Below are 26,736 nucleotides of genomic sequence, written 5' to 3' on the forward strand. Positions count from 1 at the left end.
AAATATGGTACCAGGCATATCATATTCCACACAGGGTAAAGACGATTACTCAAGATTTGAGACCCAGCTATCATGTTTTTCCAGACCACCCACAGTGAGCCGGTGGCTTCTTCTATCTTTTGTTGTAAGGCCTGCGCGTTTCTCTAACTACCACGAATACCGAATTACTGCGGCACTCTGCTTAGTTGTTTGCCCCATAGGTTCCCACTAGAATGACTTACTTAATGCAGGGAATGTAATTCTTCTCATTTGTCCCAACTACAGAGAGCAAGTGGTCAGGAAATGCTTATTAAATAAACACATGCTCTCACACTGCCTCCTGAAGTCCGAATACCCAGTGACAACCACAACTCTAGAAGCAGCCATGTCCTCCATTCCCACCACTATCTCTTTAAGCTTCCCATTTTCTTTTAAAACAATGTGCTTTTTCCTGATTAAAATAATACACATTTGTTGTAGAAAAGCTGGAAATTATGTGTAACTGAAATCTGAAGGTACACGTAATCTGGCATCTTACACTTCCGGCATCACAGATCATTTCTTCTTACATAGAAAACCTCTCATTAATGTAATTTTCAATTATCTTCATAATATTTTATGTATATTACTATATTATATGAATGGTTAATCTATTTAACTATTCCCTTATCGGACAACCAACTTTGTTGAGCTATTATAAAATAGTATTATGATGAAAGAATATTTTGTATCCAAAACCTTCTTCTATATTGCAGATCATTTGCTTAAGATATATTCTAGTAGGGTCAAAGGTTACGAACATTTTTAAGGCTTCTGATTTTAATCCTTAAATAAAACTTTTCTTTGTTCTCACCAGATTAATCCAGGCCTCCTTTCCAGGTCTGGACTATAGGAACCACCATTAGGCTTATAGTTCACTTCTCTCTAACCTATCATGTATCTATACCATAACCAAGGTTACCCTCTTAAAAACCCAGTCAGGTTTTAGGACATCCATAGGTTCCTACCAGCCAGGATAAAAACTATACTTCAGCTGGTCTCCAAGGCCCTTTACTATCTGCAGTAAACATCTTTATTTCCAGCTGCTCTAATCCCCACACTTGATGCTCACCCACTACTGAATGAAACATTTCCCTAACACCCCATATTCTCATCAAACTGTGTCTGTGTATCTGCTGTTCTTTCTGCTTAGAAGTCTCTTTCCCTTCTCACTGTATTTAGTAAGATCTTTTTTTTTTTTAAGATTTTATTTATTTATTTGACAGAGAGAGACACAGCGAGAGAGGGAACACAAGCAAGGGGAGTGTGAGAGGGAGACGCAGGCTTCCCGCCGAGCAGGGAGCCCAATGCGGGGCTTGATCCCAGGACCCTGGGATCATGACCTGAGCCGAAGGCAGACGCTTAACGGCTGAGCCACCCAGGGGCCCCTGTATTTAGTAAGATCTTATTCATGACCTAATTTAAGTACCACCTCATCTGTGAAATTTTTCCTATCACAGGAAGAATTAGCAGTTTTAACCTCTACTATAAATATTTTTATACATATTCTATTTTCCAGCTTAACATTTACTCCCCCCCATACTATACATTCTGGGGGCAGGCAGGAATTGTGTCACATTAATTCTTGCACCCCTGAAACTCATCACATATTGGGCACTAAATGTTTGTTCAGTGATTAACTAGTTAAATAGATTTTTACAGTCTGCTTTATCATAGAGATGTGCCTGACATATGCCAAAAGAGGGACTGTTGGATGGATGTGAGCTATTTATAATCACTCAGACTCTTGGGATCCTCTCCATTTAAGGACCTTCAATTTTAATTCTGGAACTTCAAAGTAAATATAATATTAAGAGGTGAGATGGGAAAACATTCCCAACCCTAGTTTTATACTACTCTATAACACCTTTCCAACTCTCTCAGAAGATGCCCTGAAATTTTCAAAATTGTTTGTATTTTACCGTAAACTTAGTTTACTTCAGAAAAAACCCCCAACCCTTTTAGAAAAGAGAAAGTATTCGTAATTTAAGTATATCACGAAAGGATGTTAAACTAACAAATGTGGGGATCACTGATGTTGAGGAGTATATACTGCGAAGTTCTGGCCATCCAGAGACGACGGGAGTGAGACCGTCCCCCATGTATGGGGTTGAAGATCCTCTCCAGACACTTCCTCAAGCTTTCTTGTCGTCCCTCAAGCACTGAGTGTCCATCAGCACAGGAGCAGGAGGGGGATTCATTCACTTACCCCTTCCTTATAGCATTCATTTATTCATGCACAATTATTTACTGAGGACTGCTGTGTGCCAGGTACCATTCTGCGTGCTGAAGACACACAGACAAGGTTTCTGCTGTTACGGACCTTTAGTGGGGAGTCAAGACACAGAAATATGGAAACAATGAGATTAAGTTTGGCTGGTGATAAGTGCTATATAGTAAATAAAAGAGGGAAAAGGGCAATGGGAAGAGAGTAGTGAATGAGAAGCTGGCTTATACTTAGGTCATCAGGGGGGACCTGAGGAGGCACTGTTTGGGCCAAGCCTCAATCAAGAACAGTATGCAGCCAACCAAAACCTGGGGAAAGATAGTTCCAGGCAGAGAGAGCAGCAAGTGCGAAGGTGTCAAGTTAGGAAGGAGCATGGTGCCACAGTGGCTAATGCGTGGTCAGTGGGCTGGTTAGGGGAATGGTCTGACATGAAGCTAGGGAGACTGTCAGGGGCCAGACCAATCGGAACATTTCAGACCCTCGGGAAGAGTTTGTTTTTCTGTGTGTGATGGAAAGCTTCTTAAAGGTTTTTAGGCAAGGGAATAAAATAATCTCCTTTATGTGTTAAAGATAATTCTGGCTGCAGAGTGGACAACAGACTGTTGGGAGGGACGTAAGTATGGAGAAGGGATATCAATTATGTTTTTTTTTCTTTTACAGTAATTGAAGCAATGGTCTATACCAAGATGGTGAAAAGTGAATGGATTCAGGATATGTTTTGGAGGTAGAGTCGATAGGGCTGGTTGATGGACTGGCTGAGTGGAGGGAAACGTAATTTACTTTGTATGAGTAAAAAGTTTATGTGAAAGTAGAGCAGGGTGAGAGAGATGAAGAACGATTACACCAAATTAGGTTTTGAAATTCTGGCATCTATCTATCTAGGTCCCTGCTTACCGTGGAAACAAGAGGTGGTTATATTAAGATTAGGAAAGGTGAAGTTTAACAAAAGTGTTTTGTAAAGTAATTTAGTATCAGTTTGGAGGGTCGTCCTAATGGAAGGGTCTTGTGCCAAAGCAGGCAAGTGATAATAAGGGTAAGATTTCGATTTACTGAAAATTTACTAGATGCCAGGCACTGTGCTAAGTACTTTGCTATAAAAGTGTTATCTCACTTAATCTTCAAACTACCCTATGATATTATCCCCATAATACAGATAAGAAAACTGAGGCTCACAGAGACCAAGGGACTGGTGCGGTCATATAGCTTGTAAGTGGCAGAGACAGGATTTTATCCAGACAGTCTGATGTCAGAGCCTAGACTGTTCACCATTATATTGTCTCTAATGTTACCTGAACACCAATTTTATAGTAAGCACAGTATGAGAGGCTGGGTAGACAGTCACATGTGTCTTCAGAGTTGCCACAATCTAATATGAGCCATAGGTTAGAGAAATACACACCTTGTAGGAATAAACCACTTTGCAGGTGAGTGGATAATTTCTTAATGTGCCAGAAGGGCTGGAACTGCTGTCATCAAAAACATCCATATTGTCTTCAAACTCTTCTCCTTCTTCTCTTTCAGGATCTGCATTGAGCTAGGGAAAATTAGAAGCCATTGGCTAGCTTGCTTACTTCAAGACAGTGGCTGAAAGCAGGAAAAAACACTTAAAATCTGATTGTTTCAAACTGTAATTTACTTACTCAATTGCACATAGAAAAAAGTATCTATGCTCATTTGCATTTTTCCTGTTATGAAAAGACTAGGTTTCTTTTTTTAAGATTTTATTTTCATTATTTTTATTTTGAGAGAGTGAGCGAGAGCACGACTGTGTGCGCACGTGAGGGGGGAGGGCAGGGGGAGAGAGACAATCTTAAGCAGGCTTCACGACCAGCATAGAGCCTGACATGGGGCTCGATCTCGCAACCCTGAGATCATGACGTGAGCCGAAACCAAGAGTTGGATGCTTAACCGGCTGAGCCACCCAGGTGCCCCTAAGATTTTTTTTTTTTATTTCTTTTTCTATTGAGGCATTTTATTCGCATGTATGTATTACATCCCTAGAAAGAGAATCCCAGGATTTTCCCTCCTGTGTTTTCATCTTGCTTCTTCATGGTCCGTGATGCCAGCGGAGGTTGTCAGTACAATGAAACCAAACTAGTGGGACGGGAGCAGGTTATTCTGCCATTTTTCTAGATCTTTCAGTTACACATCAAATCTGAGGCTGATCACTCCACGCTTGTTTAACGAGCCTGTGAGGCTCATAACAATCTCACCAGCTCTGTGATCATCGGTGATCTGAAGTTTGCCCGTGTAACCACGCTTCAACACCACAGTGAGAAACCGGGCAATGACTTTGGAGCACGGTCTAATAAGAACCTGGCGTCTGCCTCCCTTTTCAGCATCGTTAATGCTCTTGAGAGCATCTGCCAGGACATCCATGCGTATCTTTATGGCGGCACAGAAAGATGGCGGAAAGCAGATTTTATTTTTGAGTAATCTCTACATGCAATGTGGGGCTCAAACTCACAACCCCGAGATCAAGAGTCCCATGCTCCACTGACCGAGCCAGCCAGGTGTCCCGAAAGGACCAGGTCTTAAAAACAAACAAAAAAACCCAAGAGTAAAATGTCTTTCAAATATATAAGAAACGTTTATCAGTGTCCTTTCTGTTTTCACTGTTAAATACTAATAAAGGCCTCTTACCATTTTAAACTGATCAGATGGGGAAACGTTAGAAAGATTTCTAAATGCTACCAAGGATTTGCAGAAACAGGCTTTCTTCTACTGTTGGTAGAAATGTAAATTGATACATCCTTAAAAAAAACACCGGCCTACTGAAATTAAAAACTAAACATACCACCGGATCTAGCGATTTCACTTTTGTGAATCCCTTATGGAGAAATAAAAGCATCAGGAGGTGAGACTATAGATCTTACTTGACTCATAATGGGGTTATGTCCAAATAAACCCATCATAAGTTGAAAAATATCCTGAGTTGAAAATGCATTCAATACACTTAACCTACTGAACATCATAGCTTAGCTCAGGCCGCCTTAAACGCGCTCCGAACACTTACGTTGGCCTACGGTTGGGCAACACCACCTAATACAAAAACTATTTTGTAAAAATAAAGTGCTGAATATCTCATGTAAATTACAGATGGTCCCCGACTTGCAATAGCTTGACTTACAGTTTTTCAATTTTGTGGTGGTGCGAAAGCAATACACATTTAGTAGAAACCATACTTTAAGTTGTGATCTTTTTTCCCAGGCTGGCAACATGGGGTACGGTACTCTCTTGTGACGCTGGGCCGCAGCAGCAAGCATGGCTCCCGGTCAGCCACAAGGCCATGAAGGTGAACAACGTACCCTCACAACCATTCTGTACCCATATGAGGATTCTGTTGTTCACTTTCAGTACAGTCTTCAATAATTTGGTATAAAAAATGTATTTACCTAGAGTACTGTTCATAATATTAAAGTACAAATAGTATTTATGTGAACATAACTATCTGACAAGGGTGAGGCGGAGTAAGAAAAACAAAGACTGGAGAACAGAGATGGCTGACTTGTGTTTTATGCACCTCCGTACTCTCTGATAAGCATGTCTTAGTTTCTAAACTAAAAATCCAACAAACAGGAAACAAAGCAGGCAAAGTTTCTTTGTCTCTAGGTACACATAAGCATTTATTTAGCTACTTTTTCCCATGTTCAGATATGCAAAGGCATGCACGTTTACAACATTAAAGATGGAAGGACTGGACAGTCGGAATTAGGCCTCACAACAGAACGAATAACCGAAACATCAAATCCCTCCAATAAGCTGAACACTGTGCTAGGCTCGTAGACAGGAAACGAAGGAGAGAGTTCGCTTTGCATGAGCTCATACTCTAGAGTGGAGAAACTGCCACCACTAAATGCTGAGTGTGCAGGGGGCCTGTGAATAGGAAGAGGTGTTTGGAGAAGGTCAGGGAAGCCTTCCTGGCATTCAGCGAGCTGCAACACAGAGGCTACCTATATTGTCCAATTCTACTTTTTAATGAATTAAAGTGATTTCTCTTGAGTAATTATTAATGTTTAAAACGGACTCTATTCTTAACTGTTATTTCCCTAGTACAATTCTACAGAGCCTTCTAAAAGAATAAATGGCATATATTTCCTGTTAAATGTATTGCCTACATTTCAAAGCCCTTGTAATATTCTCATGTATAACTACTCCTGGAAATTCTTCACAGTTGAGTGAGATAATTATGTGCCTCATCTTACAAAAAATTAATCTATGGTCAGTCAGGTCAATGACAAAGTAAGGCTGAAATCCTGACCTTTCATATCATCTCAGGCTATGACACCACCGTTTTCTAAAAGGGCACCATGTCATACAGAAGACGGGGATCACATGCTAGAAATCGCCATAAAATGTAAACATATTTACACAGAAGACACTGCTTTCATACTCTAGTAAAGGTTACAGACATTAAAAGAAAACCCAGAACTGGGCATTTCAACAAAACAACACAAAACACCCATACACCTGTAAAAACTAAAGTTAAAGCCAATGTGGGTAGAACATGTTTCCAAAAATATATAAGGAATGTTAATATGCAGTGTGCTGTGGCACTGGGAATCAATCCACAACATCTTATCTTGGCAACACTGTTTGATACTAAACATTCCTTTCTTTCCCCTTTATTCTGAGTTCATTGTCTGATTCTCATGAAGGGAATGAGAAGTTGCACTGACAGCAACAGGGGTCAGGGCCATGTGCTTTTTCATCGCTCCAGCAGCTTTCCAAAGTATGTCACTGCTGAATAACTTCTGCTTTTTCCTTCTTTCACCCTCTGTAACTTCGCTGTTACAATGTTTTCTTGACCCAGCATTTCTAAAATCACATTCTTCCTCTGCTTCTTAACAATAGCTCTCTTAGCCCTTTTCCTTCCTGTCACCTGACAGAGCTTCAATTAAAACTATTCTTTCTAGCTGTACTCATGTTTTTCCTTTCTTAGTGTTGTAAAATGCTTACTCTCTTCGCAAGGGCAGATAAGAAAAAGCTTTCTGAGTTGGTATTAGTAGCCGTCTCTTTGTACTCAGCAAAATAACCTCTGAAGGGTTTCATCAGCTTTATGGTGCTGTAATGAACTAGAAAGCAATACTGGGTCCTGGGGTCTGACAGACCTGAGTTTGAATGCTGACTATACCATTTACTGTTGTGTTACCCTGGGCAAATTACTTAACTTCTCAACTTACAATGAAGACAATTACTTCTTCATAGGGTTATCATAAGGATTAAATGAGGTAGCATATTAAACCCATAACACATGCTAGATACATAGAATGTACTTAATAAATCATTATTATTATTATTTTTTGATGAGGAAAGAAGAAATTACATAAAGAATTGCTGATATTCAATATAGAGGAAGGCAGCTCCTTGTAACTGACTAGCAGAACTTCTGAGTTTCATTTGGACAAAGAAGTGACCACACTGAACATCATTCCAAATACAACACAAGTAGATTATAAAGGATGACGTTGAAAATATCAGCAACATGGATTTCTGCTTCCAGGTTAGATGGAGTATCAAGGACCAGATTTAAACTCCTTCCAGAACAACTAAAGAACTGCTCAAAACCTACGAACAGTGGAGATCATGCACTGAAACACAGTGCTCCCTGGGGGATGGGAAACAGTCTGCTCAACTTAGGAAACAACTATTTAAATCCTAACGAATCGGAAAGGTATTAAAAACCAGAGCAGAAATCAATGCAACAGAAAAGAGAAAAACAATAGGGAGAAAAAAAAATCAATGACGTTAAAAGCTGTTTCTTTGTGAATATCCATCAAATGGATAAACCTCTAGCGGAATGATCAGGAAAAAAGTGGAGACATAAATAACCAGTATCAAGAATGAGAAATGATACCACACTACAGGTTCTCTAGATGATCAAAGAATAACAAAGGAATATTGTAAATAATCTGTTTCAATAAATTTGGCCAACTTAGAATGGACAAACTCCTTGAAGGACAAAACTGATCAAAGTCCACTCAAGAAGAATAACCTGACTAACCCTCTATCTACTGAAGAAATGGAGTTTGTTAAAAAAAAAAACCAAAATAAAAAAACTTCCACAAAGAAAACTCTAGGCTCAGATAACTACCTGATGAATTATAGCAAACATTTACGGAAGAAAAATTCTGAATACACAATTGTACATTAACTTCCAGAAAACAGAAGAGGAAGGGATACTTTTCAAATCATTGTAAAACAAACATTACAAGAGAAGAAGATACTAGATAGACTAGTATTTGCCATGAAGAGAAATATAAAAATGCTTATGGAAATTTTAACAAATCAATTCCAATCAATATATAAAAAGGGTAACATATCATGATTCAAGTGGAGTTTATCAGTAATGCAAAGCTGGTTTAATAGCTGAAAAATCATCAATGCAATCTATCATATAAACTAAAAAAGAAAAATCATTCAACAAGATCCAACATTCACTGCTGTCAGCCAACTAAATAGGAATAGAGGAAACTCCTCAACGTGGTAAAGGACATCTACAAAAACCCTACTGTTAAACACACTTAATGGTGAAAGACTGCATGCTTTCTCCCTAAGTGCAGCAACAAGGCAAGGACATCTGTCAGCTCCAACCACTTCGATTCAGCATTGTACTGGAGATTCTAGTTGTTACAGTAAGGGGAAAAAAGGAAGCAGTAAAAATGTCTTAATATGCAGGTAACATGATTACATAGAAAATCTACACAAAAGCTATTATAACTAATAAATGAGTTTAGTAGAGTTGCAGGATACAAGATCAATATGCAAAAACCAATCTTATTTCTATGTGCTAGCAATGAACAATTGGAAATTAAAATTAAAAAAATTACAATAGCACCAAAAACTATAAAATAGTCACATCTGAAAAAAGATGTGCAAGACCTATACACTGAAAACTACAAAATATTGCTGAGCAAAATTAAAGACCTAAATAAGTGGAAAGGTATTACGTTAATGTACTTGAAGACTCAACGTCATTCAGGTATCAGCTGCTTTCAAACTGACCTACAGATTCATCACAATCCTATTAAAAAAAAAATCCTGGTGGGTTTTCTACCTGCTAGGTAGGAAACTGATTTTAAATTCACATGGAAATGCAAAGGACCCAGATCATCCAAAACAACCTTGAGAAAGAAGAAGAAAATTAGAGGTTAACTAAACTGGATTTAAAAGTTAAAAGAAAAAAGAGAAAGAGAGAGAGAGAGAAGAAAGTTGAAGGATTTATACTACTTAACTTTAAAGGCTAGTTATGAAGTTACATTAATCAAAACAGTATAGTACTGGCATCAAGCTAGATAAATACATCAGTGGAACAGAGGAAAAAGTATGAAAATAAATCCACACATACAGGTTTAATTGATTTTTGAGAAAGATGTGAAGGTAATTCAGTGGAAAAAGGGCAGTCTTTTTTTTTTTTTTAAAGATTTTATTTATTTATTTGACAGAGATAGAGACAGCCAGCGAGAGAGGGAACACAAGCAGGGGGAGTGGGAGAGGAAGAAGCAGGCTCATAGCAGAGGAGCCTGATGTGGGGCTCGATCCCATAACGCCGGGATCATGCCCTGAGCCGAAGGCAGACGCTTAACCGCTGTGCCACCCAGGTGCCCCAAAAGGGCAGTCATTTCAACAACAAAAAAGAACTTTTACTCATTCTTATATAAAGATTAACTAACACTGAATCATAGGTTTAAATGTATAACCTGAAACTGTAAAATTTCCGGAAGAAAATATAGGCAAAAATCTTTATGACCTTGGGTTTGGCAAGGATTTGTCAAAGAAATCATAGCCTTTTATCAAAGCCACCACACCACACCATAGCATGGTCCACAAAAGAAAAAAATACTAAGTTGGACTTCATCAAAATTAAAAATGTATGCTCTTTGAAAGATATTGTTAAAATGAAAAGACAAGCCTTAGACTTGGTTTGGGAGAAAATTATGTTAACCATTTATCTGGTAAAGGGTTTATATAGAGAATATAAAAAGAACTCTCAAAACGTAATAAAAAGAAAACAAACAACCCAATAAAATATGGGCAAGAGATTTGAACAGACACTTCACCAAAGAAGATATACACATGGCAAATGAGCATATGAAAAGATGTTCAACATTATCAGTGAAATGCAAAATAAAATTACAATGATAACACTACTGCACACCTATCAGAATGTCTAAAATTAAAAAGACTGACCATACTAAGTGTGGGCGAGAACACTAGTAGCCTATTGATGGGAATGTAAAATGGTACAGTCACTTTGGAAAACAGTTCGGCAGTTTCTTAAAATATCAGACATATACCCACTGCCTGGTCCACTCAAAACATAAGTTCATAGCAATTTTAGCAACAGTCCCCCCAAAACCTAAATGCCCATCATTGGGTGAACGTGGTATACTCAAACAATGGAATACTACTCAACAAGAAAAGAATGCAATGAGCTACTGATACATTCAACGAGACGGATGATCGTCAAAATAACCATGCCGAGTGAAAGCAGACAGACCAAAAAAAAAAAAAAAAAAAAGTACACATTGTATGATTCTGTTTATACAAAATTCTAGGAAATGCAAACTAATCCATAATGAGAGCAGATCAGCGGTTGATTAAAGGCCTGGAAGGAGCATGAGGAAACTTTTGAGGGTGGTGGATATGTTCGTTATCTTTTTTTTTTTTTTTTAAGATTATTTATTTATTTATTTGAGGGACAAAGTGTGAGTGAGAGAGAGCACAAGTCGGAGGAGGGGCAGAGGGAGAGGGAGAAGCAGGCTTCCCGCTGAGCAGGGAGCGCAATGTGGGGCTCGATCCCAGGACCCTGTGATCATGACCTGAGCTGAAGGCAGTCCCTTAAACAACTGAGCCACACAGGTGCCCCGATACGTTCATTAAATTAATTGTGGCAAGGTTTTCACTGGTGTATACATATGCCAAAATATATCGTGTAACTTTAAATATGTGCAGCCTATTATATATCAATTATACCCCAGCAAAGCTGTTAAAAAATATAGTAAAGCTTGGGAACTTTGTTTTTTTTAATTTTTTAAAAATATTTTATTTATATGTCAGAGAGACAGCAGGAGCACAAGCAGGGGAAGCGGCAGGCAGAGGGAGAAGCAGGCTCCCCCCTGCTGAGCAAGGAGCCTGGTGTGGGGACTTGATCGCAGGGCCTTGGATCACCACCTGAGCTGAAGGCAGATGCTTAACCAACTGAGCCACCCGCATTCCAAAGCTTGGGAATTTTAATGACAGTGGGCCACACAGTACTTGAAGACACTACAAGACCATTAATTACATTGAAAATAGGACATTCAATGATGATTCAACAGAAGCTAAAAGAAAAAGAAAAAGGAAGGAAGGAATGCACAGCAATGACACTGAATCATGAGAAAGGTTAGAGGGATAAAGGGTCGTCCACAGAGTAAGAAAGTATGGTAAAGAGCAAGGCTTTAGCGGGAAATCTATCTGGGTTCAAATCCTAGCTCTCTCCACACTAGCTGTGTGCCTTTGGGCAAGATATCTAATTCTTCTAAGTCCAAGTCCTCATCCGTGAATACATTGAAAATTGTTGTGATCATTAACTGGGATAGTGTATGAATGTGCCTGACACAGTACCTGGTACAAAACAGATGCTTTATCTGTGAACTCCCTCCTTTTAGTAGTATTTTAAGCTTAGTTGGTAGAATGAAACTACTTATCTTGAGGTTCAGATTAATGTTTTTGAACATGTACTATGAATAAGGATTTATGTCAGGCAATTGACTTGTTCTTATGTCTATGCAGAAAGTCAAAGAACTTCTCCTGGAAGTGAGATTCTCCACATCTTTTCAATGCCCATCTTTTTGGTCTTGGCTGTCAGTGAGACTGGTTCTCTTAATCTGTGGATACAAACTCAGCAGACACTATACTCAGTTTGATAACCCCCAGCACCTAGCAAAGGGTCTCTCATGAGTGGTGCTGGTTCAATACATGCTTGCTGAATTGAATTAAATTGATCCTACTGAAATTATGAAATGTCAATTTCACTAATAGTGTGGGCTATTTGGGCATAGAGTTTAATTCAATAAAAAGACCACTGCCCATTTGGAAAAACTGTAAATACAGAAGTGCCCGAAGATTTCTGCAGATATATTCTATTATTTTCTACAGTTTACATTTATTTTCTTACAAAAATCCATTGTTTCCTTTCTTTGGGATTAGTGCAAGCCCAAAACTGACTTTCATATTTCATTACACTGCAAGGACTATTGGGCATTAATGAGGCAGATGGGAACTAAACCACTATCCTGATGCTTAAAAATATTTAGTTTCCTTGACTTTCAAACACATTATTCAGCATGGTCTTCACAATGAGGGAGGTCAGAATTTATTTCTATGCAACTCTGCAAAATGCTCACACTCTTAGGGAGGCTGCACAACAAAGTGGATGTCAGGATGTCTGTGTATAATAGTTGGGGGAAACGGCTGGAGACAAGGAAGTCATGTAAACACTGTCAGCTATAGTTTGAGAACCTACGGGAAATAACTGAAAGAACAGAAACCAATCTTAAAACAAAGAACTATAAATCTCTGACCTAATTATTTTTTATTTTTAAAAATTTTTTTTAAAGATTTTTTTAAATTTATTTATTCGACAGAGAGACAGCCAGCGAGAGAGGGAACACAAGCAGGGGGAGTGGGAGAGGAAGAAGCAGGCTCCCAGTGGAGGAGCCTGATGTGGGGCTCGATCCCAGATCGCCGGGATCACGCCCTGAGTCGAAGGCAGACGTCCAACGACTGCGCTACCCAGGAGCCCCTATTTTTTATTTTTAAGCAATCTCTACATCCAATGTGAGGCTCCAACTTACAACCCCAAGATCAAGAGTCCAATGACTGAGCCAGCCAGGCACCCCCGACTTATTAATTCTACTTCTAAGAATCTATGTTACAGAAAAAATCCCCTGTGTGAGAAAAATAAATATGTACACAAATATTTTTAGAATATTATTTATTTAGACGAACTTGAAGCAATCTAAATATTGAACCTGTAAGAGAACAGTTAAGTGAATTATGGTATGTCTTCTGGGTTGAGTACTATGCAGATGGTAAAAGAATGATTATGGAGATCATCCAGCAAAATGGAATGTTAGATGGAAAAATACACAAAATTAACTTTATTATGATAAGTGTATTTAAAAAAAAAGAATAGAAGGGGCTCCTGGGTGGCTCAGTTGGTTAAGCATCTGCCTTTAGCTCAGGTCATGATCCTGGGGTCCTGGGATCGGCCCTTTTCGGCCCCCTGCTCAGTGGGGAGCCTGCTTCTCCTTCTCCCTCAGCTCCCCCTCAACCCCACTCACACTCTCTCTCTCAAATAAATGAAAAATAAAATCTTAAAAAAAAAAAAGAATAGTAGAAAGAGGATGGAATTACATGAGGCTGCTAACAGCGGCGTTAATAATAATGGAGCTTTTGGTCATTTTCTTCTCTACTGAACTTTCTAATTTTTTTGGTAATCTAGTTATATAACTTTTTCTATTCTAAAATTCATACAATTTCAAAATTAGGTCGTAAACTGGGTATGGGCTTTTGAGTAAGAGAAAAAAGGGAAATAAGAGAAGGGAGGAATGATGGACAGAAAGGCTGACTGGGCTACTAGTAGCCATCTAACCACGGGTAGTTATGTATGAGCTCTAGTTAACCATCAGCTGAATAACTATATTAGTAGACTGCTCTCTTTTTAAAAAATGGTGCTACAGTCTGTGATTCTTTTTCTCTTTTTCTTCCAAATCCTACATTCTGTACCAGAGCATAATACAGAAGGCAAGGAGTTAATACCCAAGGAAGTTTAGTTTCTTCCTTATTCTATAAGGTAAATAGACTGCATGTTTTAAAAATATTTATCTTCTAATAAAGCCCTTTGCACGTTGACGTCTAACACTAGAATTAACCATGTTTTCCAGATGGAAGGGAACTCTAAACTTGATGACTAATGCTTTTGTTGGCATCTATAATGGAAGAAATAATTTGGTCCCCAGATGTGTATTTCTGCTTCATGCTCCTAGCCAGCTAGCTGCCAGTGTGAAGAGATACAAATCCTTCTAGATTATTTCAGTGCTGTCATTTAAAAGCAGGTTAAATAAATACTGGGACTTCATTAAGCTATTTCGTGCCTACATCTGATCTCTCCTTTATTTATTCAGTAGCCTCTCCTCCTTCTCCGTGGGGAATAGGTTAAAAGACCCCCCGTGGATGTTTGAAACCGCGGACAGTACCAAACTCCACAGACTATGTTTTTTCCTACCCGTATATACATATGCTACAGTTTAATTTATAAATTAGGCCCAGTAAGAGATAAATAACAACTAATAATAGAATACAACAATCACAACAATATACTGTAATAAAAGTTATATGAATGTGGTCTCTCTCTCTCAAAATATCTTATTGTACTATATTTACCCTTCTTGTGATGTGAGATGATAAAATGCCTACGTGATGAGATGAAGTGAGGTGAATGACACAGGCACTGTAATGCAGCATGAAGCTACTACTGACCTTCTGACAATAAGTCAGAAGGAGGATCACCTGCTTCCAGAGAGTTGTTTCCATGGTTGACCATAACAACTGAAACCAGAAGAAGTGACGCCATGAATAAGGGGGGCACTAATGTATTGTTAGTAGAGCTTCCACAAAATACATCCTTCAGCTGAAAGCGGGATGACACAGGCTCCATAATACTGACTAGAGGGAAGAAAAGAGTGGGGGAGCGATTGCAAAATGCTCCCTTCACAGAGGATATGATGTTCCGAGATGAGCGGGTATCTTTGGACAGTTCTCAACACTTACTATCAGAATGCACTACTCATTGACAGACTGTACTAGGCATATCTTCTTCATCTCCCGCCTTCACACTCAGAAGCCCTTCCTTATCTCCTGTTGAAATTCTTCAAGGACTATCTCAACTGCCATTTCCTTCATGGGGCAAACATCTTTCCTATTTTTCTATCTGGTATTGAGCTTTTCTGATAGCATTTCACAAAATCATAAAATTTTGGAATTGGAAGGGATCTTAGAATCATTTAACTTTCTCTCTGAAACCCAGAGAGAAGTGACTTTTTTCCCCAAGGTGCTGTGATGAGTTAGGAGCAATCAATTTCAAGTTTGGCATAGAGTAGCCCAGTCATACACTACCATGTATCACTAAGATCTTATAAAGGTCTATCTGCTCTACCACCTATGGGCTTCAAGGAGAGAGACCAAGTCTTGTTCATTTTCAGTATGCCCAGGAAGTAATCACATACTGAAGTGATAAATGCCTGCCCAGTTGACTTAGTTAGAAAAGGCACTAGTCCAAGGGAAATCATGCATTTGATTGGTTGCCAACAGTGCCACTGAAGATGCCGAAAGAACGTTTGTGCCTGGAATTTGCTGTCATCCTAAGTTCTGTACAACAAAATAACCTGAAGTAGATGGAAACTGCGACATTCAAAAGATGCATTAGGAAGAGATATTCCATGATATGGAGCAACTCGGTTGTACTGAAAACGGGGCAAGCTCTTCTAAACCCCAAAGTCAAGTGGGTGATGTGTGCCTACTTTCCCTAGCCGGATTACCATTAATAGTAATAAAAACAAACAGTTAATGGTTAATAGTAACAGTTAATAAAAATAAACTTTCAATAGACTGCTTTTCCTTAAAATGCATACCCACACACAATCTTTGTTAAATGTGCAAGTGTATTCCCATTAGAAAATCACAATGCTATGTGAAAAAACTGACAAAACTTTCGGGAATGTTCTTAAACTTCAGCCAATTTCTCTAGCAAGGATGCCTTTTATGTGAAGGACACAAGCACCGAAGCAGCAGTACGGATACAGTAGGAAGTTGAGAGATTAAAGTTTTAGCTTCTAGTTTGCCACTACTCCATCTATTCGTCCATCCATCCTTTCATTTCTTCCTTCAACGGACATTTACTGAGTACCCACTATGTGCCAAGCACTCTGCTGTGCACAGCAGTAAATCAGGGAGGCATGGAAATTACATTCCAGAGAGGAAGACAGACAAAGAAAACAAATAAAGAAGATAAGTACATACAGTCATAAATGCCATAAGGAAATAAACAGGATGAGAAAGACAGTAATGGGTGGGGAGGCAGCAGCAGGAACTACTCTGACCAGCTAGAAATCATACATACACTTATGTAGTAACAGGCAAATCACTGAACTTTCCTGGCACTCAGATCTCCAACATGAAAAACTGGGGTTGAACTGGATGACATCAGAGTGGAAAGAGCCTTGGACTTGCAGCAAGAAGACACCGGCTCGAGCTCTGGCCTCCTTTGTTACACCATCCCTGCCCTGTGTCTCTGATGAAAGATACAGTGAGCAGAGCATGAAAGCCCTTGGGGCGCCTGGGTGGCACAGCGGTTAAGCGTCTGCCTTCGGCTCAGGGCGTGATCCCGGTGTTATGGGATCGAGCCCCACATCAGGCTCTTCCGCTATGAGCCTGCTTCTTCCTCTCCCACTCCCCCTGCTTGTGTTCCCTCTCTCACTGGCTGTCTCTCTGTCAAATAAATAAATAAAATCTTAAAAAAAAAAAAAAAAACAAAAACACAACTTTTTCCCTCTTGCTGCACCAAGTTTAACTCAATTACTGATAGGCTAAAGAAAAGAAACCAAACTGCTAGCAAAACCATTATTTTTTCTTTTAAATTTTGGCTGTTTTCAGGTTTGGCTACACAGTCGGAGAATGGCGTCCTTCAAGGACAGTCTGCCCACCACAGTCAAGACGAGAAGCCCTACCGAGTGTAAAGTGCCGTTATTGGTCACCGCAGGAAGGCGAGCCCATCGTTCATTTTCCAGTTCTTCCATTACTTGATTCATTGCGCTCTTCAGCCATGTGTCCACAGAAACACCGATCTGCTTTAGCAGGTCCAGCCGGGCTTCAGCTTTCAACTTAATTATCTAAGAAAACCAAGAAAATGGTCAGAAATCAAGGCATTTTTTCCTCAAATCAATGCGTTTTTTTAAGTTACTTCTGATTTATTAATTAAAATAATCTCGATATTCACCAGCACTGCTACCTTGGCATAGATGTTAATTTTCCACTTGGAGATGGGAGGAAACCCAGGAACAGAAATGAGGGCAAATGGCACACTTGCATTTTGACAAGCTACATCAAACAGAACTTATGAACGGGAAGATACACCATAAAGTCTGCATTCTTTCCTTTTAATAAGGCTATGCCTCAGAACATCCTAAAATCTAGCATGTTCCACAGCCTTCTAACCCATCTCCTGGACTTACAAGTTCAGAAATGATCTCATCATGTCACTCCCCTGGTTAAAAACTTCCATGACTCCAGACTGAACTACTGGGTAAAGATTTGAATTAAACTGTGATGTAGCTGTCAGAAATAGTAAGAGATAGAAAATAAAGAGTTCCTAGTCTCCAAATTCAAGAAACGGAAAGACTGCTTGTTCTCTGACTCTTGTTCCAAGCCATAAGCAAGTAACCAGAGCAGCAGTCTAAACCTGTCCTGGTCCAACAGCCGACCTCTGCAAGGCAGCCGGTCTGGGACAGCCTCACTCCAGCAATCATCAGTGGTTAAGCTCCCCTCCTGCGCCCCACAGTCCACCAGTCACTCTATACCACAGCCCCAACCGAGCTAATCTGTAAGACACTTTCAGTTTTGAAAATCTGCCCATCCCTGAAATCCACACTTCTCGAAACCCTATGTATTCATTCTGTTTGTTCAGAGAGATTCTCTTTTGCATAGCAAGTAGTAAATTCAGCTTCATTGTTCCACATAATAGAGAGGTGGTCTCTTCCTTCAACATTTGAAGGTTCCACTGAGAAAATTTTGATGATTTGATAAATTTCAACCCTTGCTTCATGGCTTTCTGTGGGACCTTTGGAGAAACCAATGTGCTCACTGCACCCTGCTAGTATGCAATTCTGACCACTCTCTGGATTCTCAGCTGTGGGAGTTGGTATCAAAATTGAGCTGAGCTCTGTGGGCACCTGGTTGGCTCCGTTGGCAGTGCATGTGACTCTTAATCTCAGGGTTGTGAGTTCAAGGCCATGTTGGGCGTGGAGCTTAGAAAAAAAAAAAATGACCTGAGCTCTGACTTGTTTCACTTGAGCTCTCATTGCTGAATTTATTTTGTATTCCTAAGACTTTTAAGCATAAAGATTTTTAAAAATTGAGATAAAATTGGGGCACCTGGGTGGCTTAGTCGGTTAAGCGTCCGACTTTGGAATTCGGTTCAGGTCATGATCTCAGGGTTGTGAGACTGAGCCCCACACTGGGTTCTGTGTTCAGTGGGGAGTCTGCTTGAAATTCTCTCCCTCTCCTTCTGCCCCTCCCCCTGCTTGCTTGCTTTCTCTCTCAAATAAATAAATATTTTTAAAAAGGAAGTAAAATTCACATTACATAAACTTTGCCATCTCGATCATTTTAAAGCGTACAATTCAGTGGTTTTGGACATCATACAGATCTTTATATACAGTAATTAGAGTTTTTAGCTTGGAGGTACACCATTTGGTAAATAGCCTTGCAAAAATCTGTTTATTCTTTTAATAATTGTTTTGGTAGTAGCTTTACTGAGATAAAGCTCACATATACCATAAAATCCACCCATTTAAAGTGTACAGTTCAATGATTTACAGTATATTCACGGATACGTGCCACTATCACCACAATCATTTCTGGACATTTTAATTACCTCCAAAAGAAACCCCATATCCTTTAAGCATCGCTCCCTTATCCCTATTCCAATTACTAATCTACTTTCTCTCTCTATATATATTTGCCTATTCTGAACACTGAATATAAACAGAACAATATAATACGTGGCCTTTTGTGTCTGGCTTCTTCACTTAGCATGATGTCTTCAAGGTTCATCCGTGGTGTAACGTGTACCAGTACTTCCATTCCTTTTTATGGCCAAACAACATCCTATTGTATGGATATACCGCACTTTAACCACTTGCCAGCTGATAGATGGGTTCTTTCAATTTTTTGCCTAATATGAATAATGTTCCTTTAAACACTAGTGTACAAGTTTTTGTGTAAACTTGCTTTCGTTTCTCTTGGGTATATACTTAGGCTGAAATTGCTTGGTGATAAAATAATGCTCTGTTTAACCATTTGGGGAAATGCCAGACTGTTTTCTTCATTTGACAATCCCACCAGCAGGGTAAGAGGGTTAACATTTCTCCACATCCTGAAAAATACTTGTTAATGTCTGCCTTTGCGATTCTAGCCCTCTTTGTGGGTGTCAAGTTGTATCTCATTGCAGTACTGATTTGTATTTCCTTGATGACTAATGATGTGAAACATCTTTTCATGTACTTCTTGGTCATCTGTGTATCTTCTCAGAGAAACATGTATTCAGATCCTTTGCTCATTTTTAAAAAGGGTTTTCTTTTTATTGTTCTTTTTGTCTTTATTGTAAGAGTTTTTCTGTATTCTAGATAAAATCTCTCATCAGATACATGATTTGCAGATATGTTTTCCCATCCTGTGGGTTGTCTTTCACTTTCTTGATGGTATCTTTTGAAGCAAGAAAGTTTTTAATTTTGATAAAATCCAATGTATCTATTTTTTTTTCTTTTGTTGCTTGGGCTTTTGGTTTCATATCTAAGTAATTAATCCAAGGTCGCAAAGATTTACTCCTATGGTGTCTTGTGATTGCTTTATAGATTTTGCTGTTACATTTAGGTGTTTGATCATTTTAAGTTAATTTTTGTATATGGTATGAGGTAGGGGCCCAACTTCATTCTTTTGCATGTAAATATCCAGTTGTCTCTGCACCATTCTAGTATGCATTTTGAACTAATATGGGCAATCAAATGTTTAAGAAGGGAAGAGTGAACCAACAAACTCTTTCCTGGAAATCAAAAATCTAAGTCATTTAACTGCAGAAGCAGAGAAACGACAAACAAAAAGAGTGAGAGCAAGAGTGAGACGGAGGGAGAGAAATATCAATATATTCTATTTTTTCAATACCAAGTAATTTTGTTTTCATAAGATATATTTTTGTCACTACTTTACCAAACAACTGATGAACATGACATTTGCAAACTTAAGATTTTTAGATTGCAGTTCCAGAATAATCATAGCTATTTTTCCTTCAGAGTCCCAACTGTTGATATTGTATCAACTATTTAAAAGAAGAATTTTCCAGGGTCTTCAAATGAATTTTGAAGATTTGCTGGTTGATTAAAATATGCAGAGCATTGGTCTCAGTAACTTGATTGTATCCCAGATACTACTTGACCAAATCACTTTAGAATTTATAAAGAGATAGAACTATTGAAAATGATTTTTGAAAGCCAGATCTTTCAGAATACATAATCTCGGTGTAATAACAACGTCAATTAACCAATCTTAATATAAAGTTTAACGTAAGCATACCCAAATGTCAAGCCACAGCTGAGTTTATGAAGCTTTTTGACAGTCATTACAGCCTGTAAATCCATTCTGGGCTTAGTTAATTTACCTTCAAAATACCATTTCTCTAAGGATAAGGACTGTGTCTGTTGGAACCCTACTATTTAGGACAGTGCCTGGCATACGCAGGAAATGAATAAAGGCAGATGATAGTATCTGCCACTCTAAATTACCTTTGGTATCTTAAAAAAAACTACTCCAAACAACTTTTATCTCATGTACTAGGAACTATATGATTATACTATTTCATTTAATCCACACAACAATTCTGGGGATGGATATCATAAACTCTATTTTATAGATGAGAAAAATGATTTAACAAGGTCCTACCGATTTTGGTAAATTGTTATTGCCAATGAATCATGCCTCCTACTATCCATGTAGTCCCCTCCCACACTGATTCTGGGCTTATCCACGTGACCTGCTTTGATGGACCACATGCAAAATTTTGATGCCAGAAGAGATCTGATTAAGTACAATTAAGCCTGATTTCTGGGAATGTGTCTCCACCATGTCAGGAAGCCTAGTATGGCATATTTGAGGATGAAAGACCATTTGGAAAAAAGGCCCAGCCCTCTAGCAGACCCGCTGGATGAATGTAACTCGAGTAATCTCAGGAAAAACCTGCAAAAGAAATGCACAGTCGACACCCAGAATGGTGAGAGATAATAAATCGTTTTTGCCATAAAGTTGGGTGTGTGTGTTCTAAGGCAGCCACAGATTATTGTGTTTAAATAATTTAATTTCCAAATATCTGGGGATTATCCAGGTATCTGTTAATGATTTTTAATTTAATTCTGATGGGTCAAAGAACATACTCTGAGTGACAGCAATACTTTTAAACTAACCGACACTGGTTTATGGTCTAGTATATGGTCTTGCTAAACATTCGGTGTGTACTTTAAAAGAACAAGTACTCTACGCTTCTGGGGTGGAGTGTTCTATAGATGCCAATCAGGTAAAGTTGGCTGACAGTGTTGTTCAAGTCTTCTGTATCCTTGCTGACTTTCTAGCCCCTTGTTCTAATTACTGAAAGGAATGTTGAAATCTCCAACTACCACTACAGATCTGTCTAGTTCTTCTTTCAGTTCTGTCAGCTTTGCTTCATGTATTTAGTAGCTCTATTATTAGCTACATACACATCCAGAATTGTTGTGTCTTCTTGATGGAGAAGATGACGGCGACCTTATTTTTGATCATTATAAATTATCCTTTTTGATATTTCTTGTCTCGTAGTTTAGTTTGTCTAATATTACTATAACCACTCCAATATTTTAATGGTTAGTGTTACTCCCCGTGGTGAGCAACAGCTAAAATTTCGGCTCAGTTATTTTGCTTTCCAGCTACTGTTTCCTGTCAAGCTCCTGGGAGTTTCTGCTCCACAAATGTATTCAGGTTTGACTGAGGATTTGGAGGTTATTGACATATATGCAAACTTGAGGGCTCCCTGACGTCCACCCACCCTCAAGTCAGTTAAGACGAAGCCTCTGTGCTTGAATTCTAGTCGTGTAGGCCCTTGCAAAGAGCTATTTAATGTAAATATCACCAAGTACGGTCCCTTTCTTTTAGGAAGGCCTATTCCTTCCTACTTTTTACATGGCTTGGATATCTTCCAGTTCTATTAAGTAGTTATTTTAAATATTTTTACCTCAGGTTAATAACTTATCTAAAGGAGGATTAGTCTAATATGAGCTAGTTCCTTACTACCGGAAGCAGAAACCCTTGTGGAAATAGTCTACATTCAAAATGAACTGCAAAGAAATCTTAAATTTCTCAATAGCTTACCATTAATAATATTTCCACTATAATTCTGAAACTTTAATATACTGCAGAACAAAACAAATAAAATATTATGATAATATTATTAGGAACCAGGATTTTCAATATAAGAGAAAAAAGATAAATATAAAATCAAAGAAGTTCAACAAAATCCTTCCAATTTTAAATTTTAATTGATAATATCAACAAGAACTCACGATTTAAAAAAAATAATAAATTCCTGGCTCCAAAAACAAAGAAAGGGCCAAGACATAAATCACACCCATTACAATAAGCACCTTCACATTCTAGACCTTGGTGTCTAAATATTATCCTCTATTAAAAGAAATCAGAGCTCCTTGGAGAAATGGATAATTCTAAGTCTGATTCAGGGAAAATACACGGTGAGTCTGTGATAGCAAGCAAGAAACTGTTCAAGGACTAATGGGAATAATGTCAAAAGGACATGGAAGCCTAAATGGGACTCTCACTGGACAAATTTAGACACTATGGGGCTTAAAAGAGGCCATCTGTAATGGAAAATACATTAATAGAAATCCATAATAAATTGAGAATATATAAGGTGGGACCCCATGAGGAAAAGCAAAGGAAAAAACAACTACCCACAGAGCTGTGAACTGAGAAATTCCCGGAGCTTGTACAGGGCTGAAAGATATTACAGTTTTATCCCGCCAGATTGAAAACCCTTGTTGGATCCTTATCGCATAACAAGAAACTACAGAAAGGAAATGCACTGGTAATAGGGCTGAATTTGCCCTACTGGAAAGGCTATTCTAAACCAACCCAAACAAAGCTTAAAAACAAACCTCCAAAGGACCAAACTGATCTGCAATGAACCAGCTGTCGCAACAAAACTCAATAGTCTCTAAGAAGAAAGGAGAATCTAGGACATTCAATAACCAAACGCTCACAATTTCTACCAGGTGTTTGAAAAGCAGACAAACATGGGCCATAACTAAAGGAAAAAATTAATAAGAAAGACAAACAGAAATCACAGATATGATGGAATGAGCAGACAAGGATTTAAAGTCATTATTATAAATACACTTAAGGATTTAAAGGAAAACATGAAGATAAATACGCATGAACTGGGAATATAAAGAACCAAACAGAACTTATAGAACTGAAACTGTAATGTCTGAAAGAAAAATTCACAGGATGGCCTTTACCAGATTACACATTACAGAATCAAAAATCAGTGAGCTTGAATACAGAGTTGCTCATCGAACTGAGCTTAAGACAAAAAGTAAGGCTGGATAAAAACGTGAGGGGTGATCTTTGCATGTGATGCGTAGGACAATATCAAGTCATCCCATATTCATCTTGTTGAAGCTGAACTACCCTATACGACAGAAAGCAGATCAGCTGTTGCCTGGCCACAAGAGAATTTTGGGGGGATGACAGAAATTTTTAATATCTTGACTGTGGTGGTGAATTATTTAGAGAGATGCATTTGTCCAAGCTCACCAAACTGTTCACTCGAAATGGTTACATTTTATTGTTTGTATATTACACTTTGATAGAGCTGATTTTTCAAATTCCATGACATCATAATGCTACTCATATTAAGAGCGAAAAATACCCATTTGCCACTATTGGAGGTGACTGGTACTTGCTAGTTGCAAGTACAAAAACAGGAACTTCAAAAAGACCTGGTAGCACCATCTAATTAAGTGACGACTACTAGCAACATTAGTAGAGAGGCACCTCGATAGAAACATTCTGTGATGAAAAACACAGCATCACCTGTGACGTATTCTTGCCTAAAATACTCATTCGAATCAGGCCTCTAGCTTTAACTTCTATTTTACAGAACAGAAATAAACATATAAAGCCAATATTGCAAAATATTAATCGTTGAATTTAGCATATTGAGAAATATGTGTTTACACTTCATCTTTTATATATGGTTGAAAATTTTCACAATAAAAACGAAGAAAGTGATGAGTCATAAAGTCTGCTGACATATTATGTTACATGAGTACAGTGAAAACCTGCAATGACAGGCCCAGAGGTAATGTAAATCTGCATAGAAATGACTGGAAATTCTGTTTTTATAGCAGGCTCATCCTTAGCATTTCCTTAATCTTGAAGTGACGAGGCCTCATATTTTATGCAAATGAAAGTTTTAGGTTTCTCCTATCACATGCTGGCAAGGGTATTAATTACCATTTTTTGAGTCACTGAGGTACAAGGATGACATAATTTTGAATTCTGGGTGTACAATAGAACCTTATAGGATGATAATTTAAGAGAAAATATTATCTATGAAAATGTGTTTATATACATAATAATTGATTTTTTTTTGGTTTTGTTAATTGACTATGTTAATGTACTTTGGCTTTCAAATGTACATTCAATTCAGATTAAAAAATATAGTTAATATCTTAAAGAAAAAATCATATAGTCTATAGTTCCTTCTGCAGACCTCACACCAAACATCAGTTACTAAAAATTTCTGGGTATCTTTGACTTCTTACATTAACTTTCTCCTCTTTGTGTCTCCTCACTGTCAAAAAAAAAGAGAACTGCCCTCAATCCAAATAAAAGGAAAAATTTAAGCATGCAAAAAATAATTGTGTTTTGGAACAATGTAAGGCATGTAGAGCTTCCAAAAAGATGGTATTTAAAATTCTTGGTCTTCTGGCAAGCTACTTTTAAAATAGGAATGGTAAGTCAGATGAAGAAAGTGTGTGTCTTTGTGACAAAAGGCATTTCAAAAAATTCAAATACCTAAATACCAGGTTAAGAAGACTGTTATTAACAAAGTTTAACTTAAGTAGCTATTGCGTTATTTTAATTCTTGCCTTTGTCAGGGGCTGCAAACAGTACCACATCTAATACGAAGATTTTTGTGACAATCATAGGGATCCTAAAAATATAGCAATAGTTTATGCATCACTGTATGTGTAGAATATCCATCAGTATCTGGCACATGGCAGGTATTCATTAAGTATGTGTTAAACTAATCGATTAGTGAATTTGTGCCACATTAACCAGCCAACAATTAATTAATCAATCACTATGCTTTGGAAAAGCACAGGCCATTTATATTTTTGATTTCTTATGTTTGGAAAAAGTTTACTACTGAGCATCACAAAGGTTTTTATTCTAATTAGCAACACTGAATGGAAACACAATATAGAAAACTGGATAAAGTAGATTAACCAGTAAGGGAGAGTAACATTCATGTTGGTAGGAGTTAAAAACCAAACATGAACGAGATAATGGAACTTTAACCAGCTTTTTTCCTTTTGATTAGGTATGTATAATTAAGTAATTAACTATTGAAGTGGAAAGAGAAAATCCAATGCAAATGATATACAGACGAAGGAAAGAAAAAAGGAATCTACAGAAACTACTAATGTCAGTTCTTCTGAAGGCTCTTGTGGTCAAGTCTCCAAAAATGTCATTATGACTGTGTGGTAAGTACTACCCCAATACTATACTCACATACTTGCCATCTAATTTTAGCTGGGCTATTCTTTATATCTGATAGGTGAAAATCAAGTGAATGATCATTTTAAGATAGCGGTAGGATTAACTGTATTTCATAGATTTTTAAAGCTGAGATAATGGACCCAGCATCATGGTTTTTAGCATATTCTGTATTTTTGGTAAGAAAATTATCTTTGAGAATGCAGACTTAAATACTGGTATTAGGAGAAATGAGACATTCTGTTGTGGGAATCTCACTTCATATTTTTAGCTTTAAGCTAACAAACACAGGACTGTTTAGCACACTCATGGAAATAACAGGTCATTCAGCCTAAATGCAGACTTTGTGTGACTGATACCTACTACTGCCACTACTGGGGGTTTGGTGGAGCGATGGTACCAGACAGTGACACCATGGAGGGAGTCTGGAAATGGAAAATACAAGAGAGAACAAGAACACACCCTTCAGAAAACTTCTGAGACTTGTCCTGTTCCACCAAGGCTCTGAAACTGGCTTCACTCTCCTGCTGGATGGAGAAACAAACAGCAGGAGAAAGTCTTATACACAAGCCAGTGTCTCTCAGACCAGGCAAGGGCCTGCCAACAGTACTTGGCCAGTACACTAGGGTAGTGGTTTAGCCGTGACCCTGAATTCAGAGTGGAAAATGGCTATTTATTGTACACCCTGCCCTCTTCACTATGGAGGCCATGGATCATGTGCCAGGAACAAAGGCAAGTTGGGTTTACTGGGGTTTCTCTACACCAGGCAGATGGCAAGCCTTTCTGGTTCAGATCACTTCTGCGGGGTTGTGCCAAAAACATGCTCATACTCCCTATGTTTGCCTAAG

At 38.3% G+C, this 26,736-nt stretch overlaps 1 protein-coding gene and 1 pseudogene across 2 annotated transcripts in view; both read right to left on the bottom strand.

The window, feature by feature from the left end:
• The window catches only part of FCHSD2 (FCH and double SH3 domains 2), a 266,698-nt gene that overhangs the window by 8,273 nt on the left and 231,689 nt on the right, over positions 1 to 26,736 (bottom strand). For both annotated transcript variants that reach the window (XM_008707312.2, XM_008707313.2), the window contains exons 13-14: positions 17,017 to 17,178; positions 3,645 to 3,779 (exon numbers count right to left, since the gene is read on the bottom strand). In XM_008707312.2, coding sequence (XP_008705534.1) covers positions 3,645 to 3,779; positions 17,017 to 17,178 — 297 coding nt within the window. The remainder of the gene's footprint in view (positions 1 to 3,644; positions 3,780 to 17,016; positions 17,179 to 26,736) is intronic.
• LOC121102937 lies at positions 4,208 to 4,663 on the bottom strand (annotated as a pseudogene).

Source organism: Ursus maritimus, unplaced genomic scaffold (assembly GCF_017311325.1).
Source record: "Ursus maritimus isolate PB19 unplaced genomic scaffold, ASM1731132v1 scaffold_16, whole genome shotgun sequence".
Taxonomy (NCBI): Eukaryota; Metazoa; Chordata; class Mammalia; order Carnivora; family Ursidae; genus Ursus; species Ursus maritimus.